The sequence below is a fragment of the Dreissena polymorpha genome, chromosome 8 (assembly GCF_020536995.1).
Source record: "Dreissena polymorpha isolate Duluth1 chromosome 8, UMN_Dpol_1.0, whole genome shotgun sequence".
Taxonomy (NCBI): domain Eukaryota; kingdom Metazoa; phylum Mollusca; class Bivalvia; order Myida; family Dreissenidae; genus Dreissena; species Dreissena polymorpha.
This window is the reverse complement of record NC_068362.1, coordinates 51101777-51106101: the sequence shown is the minus strand read 5'-3', so window position 1 is coordinate 51106101 and position 4325 is coordinate 51101777. Positions and strand designations below refer to the sequence as shown.

Genomic DNA, 4325 nt, shown 5'->3' with positions numbered 1-4325 from the left:
CAAAATTCGGTTCCAGCACTGTAAGGGTTAATTTGGGATTTCAAATTTACTCAGTGCATGCAAAGTAGCGGCGTCTCATCAGGGTCTGCGCTGTTTGCTTAAAGGAATTTATGTAAGAAATATTCTAAATATAGAAATAAATATACTAGACATCCCTAATTTTGGAAATGAATTGATCCAATTTAGAAGGATGGGAGAGTCCACTCGGCATAAATGGGTTGAAGTTTAGACCTCAATCGAGGTTTCGGAGAAATCGTTTTCATCCCGGTGACGTCTGCACGCTCACAAGAGTACGTCTGGTAGTCTGTCCGTCATCTTGGTGATGGGGTAAACCACGGCAACCGGTCGGGAGCTCGAAAGAGGCGTGTTGGGGAGCAGTATCTTGCAGGGGGTGGGCGGGCGGTACTGTGACTTTGAATCAGATGCCTCGTCGTCGATGTTTTCGTTGATTAGACGCGAGTATGGCCTCACTTTGCGAGGAGAGGCTTCCAAGTCGACGATGTGCACGGCTGGATTGTGTCTCTGCAATACAATTAAGAATATTGCTTATTAAAAATGGAGAAAACTTACGCTTATAAACTATTTGCAACAGATGTGTTTGAATTTATTTTATCTGTGGATGATTGTTAAAACACATGGGTTCTGGTAGCTAAAACATGACGACCAATAAACTGTTCCTCTTAACTAGTTGGATCTATTTCTCAGTGAAAATGTCAGCAATTATTGTTAATGATTACAATTTTAATATTTAATATCAATCTTTAACGATAACCTACCAGCAGAGGTGCAAGCTTGTTGTCGAGGGTTTCATTAAATGAGATGCTGTCAACGCTGTCGATGGAAGTCGCTTTGGTTATGCTCGAGCCCAACTCCTCGCCGCTCTGCGAGTCACATAACTCTTGAGATTTGCTTTTTCTCAGCAAGTGTTTCTGAAAACATGGGAGAAGGACACTGGTTAGACATTGGAGATGGTAAAGTCAAATGCCTATAAATGTATTATTTTCCACTATTTCGCAATTTTGCTGTAAAATAAGGTATGTAAACTAAAAATAAAAATTAGTTATAAACTCACACTTTTTATGACTATGTGGAAAATATTCATATGAATTACATACTGCAACTTTGCGTGCCTTACATAATATTTTTTTTTTTTAAAGCATCATAATAAAAATTATTATTATTATAAGTAGTAGTATTATTATTATCTCATATGCGATTGTCGCAATATTTACCTTGATTGACGCCCCGATTGACCTGCTACGAGAGTGCTTTCCGTTCTTTCGATAGTGATTGCGCCTGCTGTCGACACGGTCCAACTGCTTCATCAGTTTTTGATTGCTTTCACACTCGACTGACTCGACCGTCGACTGATCATGCGTAAAGACATGAGTGTCTTGAGCACAATCAAACGTCTCCGGGGACTTGCGATCGGCATATGTTAGAACGGCGCTAGCGGGTCTTGAGCGGTTTATATACTGCAAGACAAAAAAAACGGATTGTGTAAGAAATATGCTTGGTAAATTACAGTTGTTATTGTGTTTGTGAACTTAGCTCATAGCCAGCTGTTGATTCTATAAAAAAAAATATGCTTTGTTAATTACTTGTGTTATTCTTTATGAGAACTGTAGCATAAATCAAGTACATATTTGTCTAAGAAATATTCTTCGAAAATAACAGTTTCTATTGTCTATGTGAACTTTAGACAATAATCCTAGAGAAGGACGATTTATAAGTATCATTTTAATCACCACAACATCTCCTTACCATAGACTTTCTGATGTTCACCCTATCCTCACAGCTCTTGCTTCCGTCCAAAACGTCCTCCATGACGCGCCAGAAGTGTGCTACGTCATCGGCCAGCTCCCGCGGCACCTCGAACACTGCACCAGAGTTCTCGATCATCATCGCCACCGCCTTGCTCTGCGTTGCCAATGCGTCTTGCATCGCTTCCGGCGCCAGCTTCCGGGGGCAGATTAAACTCGGCGCGAAGATTATGCCAAGCGATTCCGCGGACATCTTGTTTTCGGCGACCTTGGTAGCCTGGTTCAGAAGGTCGAGAAGAGATTCGAGCAGAGCGGCGTTCTCGCGGGGTAACAGCTGTACAAGAAACTGGAGGGCCTTCACATGCTTCTCATCAGAGCGCTTCTTGTCTGCGTCTGAGAGGCAGTTCAGACTTAGTTCTGAAAGGGAGATAGGTTTGATATATTTATAATTTATGACATTGTGTCTGAAGAATTCTGTAGTTCATCGTGAACAAAATTAAATGTTTATTAAAATTATGTATTGTTAGTTTGTTCACGTTTTAATACATGTACAACTAATAATATATATTTATAAAAGACTTTATAGCAGAGTGTGTGTACACTAAATATTACAATTATTTTAAATTTGAAATAAAACTTAGGTTTAAAAAAAAATCAATAACAATGCATGAAACCTACCCGAGATCTGCATATGCGCCTCGTAATGTTTCTGTGTAAGAAGGGGTTCTGGCAGCTCAATGAGTAACTGCTTGAGGACAGTAGCAACGTCGTGGGGTGAGAACGTGCCATCCCCGAGGTGGAGGTCATCCGCTCCCTGGGCGATCCACTCACGGAGAAGTCGCTGGCGTGAGACGTTACCGGTCTTGCGGAACAGTCCCTCAGTGCGCAGGCAGTCTGGCTGCTGAAGGAAGCTGATTAGGCAGCTCATGGCGTCCAATAGGTCGCTTGAGAGTGGAGCTGGACTGGACGCGGCGCGATCTGAGGATAAACAAACGAAGTTATTATAATAGATATTATAATGAGTAGCTTTCTTTAAAAATGAACATTTGTTAAGCCATTGTATCCTAAACATAAGCAGATACTGAGGTCATTAGCAAATGAAACGTTGTTCTTTATTTGCTAGTCAGTGTGCTCGTATCTTTAAAGTGCACTTACACAAAACTATAAGTAAGAAAGGAGATATGTGTATATGTTTGTTTGTTTGTAATAAACCACACATTTTAATATGTTGACAATAATTATCATAACATGATTAATAAATAAGACGCTTTATTTTGCAAATCAGACATGGTTGAATAGAGACCTGACAATAAGATTACAATACAAGTTTAAAATTAGATCAAACTGATAGAATTTTATGCCCAGGCAGCACAATTGATTGCCAGTGAGTCTGGTCGATGTTTAATTTGGGATTTCAAATTTACTCAGTGCATGCAAAGTAGCCATAAAAGTATCACATCTGGACGCTTGATGCTGTAACTGAATGACTAGAACTCAATAAAAGTGTTGCCTGTTGCAATTCCCCTAAACTAACTTAAATTTCTTTCTGCAATAATGGGCAATGGAGATAAACAAGCAAGATAGCAACCAAATAGGAGTGTTTGATTGCCAGCTTGATCTTAGGTTAGATTTGTTTATTTTCAATAAAAAGCTGAAATCGAAACGGACGTTTATTGCGTTAAGCGTAGATTACTTAATTGTCATTGACTCACACATTGTTAAATAAGAGCTAATAAATATTGCGCAATCGGGCCAGTTGAATAAACTCATCCTCTTAAGAGGTGTCGGGGCTTCATTCAGATGATATTTTCTGATAACAGTGTGGTCTTAGGTTGTCAGAGACATTATCACTTACAAAGATGGTCAGACTATTTAACAGGCACTCGAAATTATGCAACGTTGAAAAAAAAAGATTTGAAGTGAGTTTGCTGTTCACGATAATGGGATAAACTTTAAGCCCATCAACCATTGTTTGCGCTATTGCTAAAAGTATTACATCAAAGGATGTATTTACAATCCAAAGTAAAACTGTATTAAATTATGATCCTTTTTCATAACAGCAGATTCGGCAACACATCCGTTGTTTTTTTATTAATGTCAACCTTTCCAAGCCTTTCGTATAGTTAACTCTCACCTTTTTTCCTGGAGAACGGCATCGACAACTTCCTTTTGTTCGCGTTTAAGTCATTGGTCCCTTGTTCCGCGAATATTTCTTCAAGCTTGGAACCGTCCAGTTCGAGCAGGAAGGAGAGGTGAATCTTGCAAAACGTGGCCAGCTTCTCTGGCATTACATTCCGAAGACGAGTCACGTTTTTCTCATCTTCTGTCTGTCCCCAGCGGCGCCTGTCGCACCCGACATGGTCTGGAAAGTAGAAGTAGAATTATGAAAAATTTGATAAAAATTCAAATTACTTTTTTAGTCTATCGATCCATGCATCCATCCATGCGCGGTAAATAACATGAAACATAATTAAATTAACTAAATTAAATAAGATAAACTAAGGTGAAATTAAAATAACTTCAGTAAAAATAAATAAACAAATGTAAAATAAAATTGAGGTT

At 39.1% G+C, this 4325-nt stretch overlaps 1 protein-coding gene across 1 annotated transcript; it reads right to left on the bottom strand.

Annotated features, from left to right (window-relative positions):
- Positions 1–282: 282 nt before the first annotated feature.
- Positions 283–4051, bottom strand: LOC127840524 (rho GTPase-activating protein 19-like). The gene is made up of 6 exons (XM_052368939.1): positions 3898–4051; positions 2442–2741; positions 1765–2180; positions 1233–1475; positions 777–929; positions 283–522 (listed from the first exon to the last, which is right to left on the bottom strand). Exons 1-6 carry the CDS (start codon positions 4049–4051, stop codon positions 283–285), a joined length of 1506 nt encoding a protein of 501 aa, XP_052224899.1.
- Between the last annotated feature and the right edge of the window lie 274 nt (positions 4052–4325).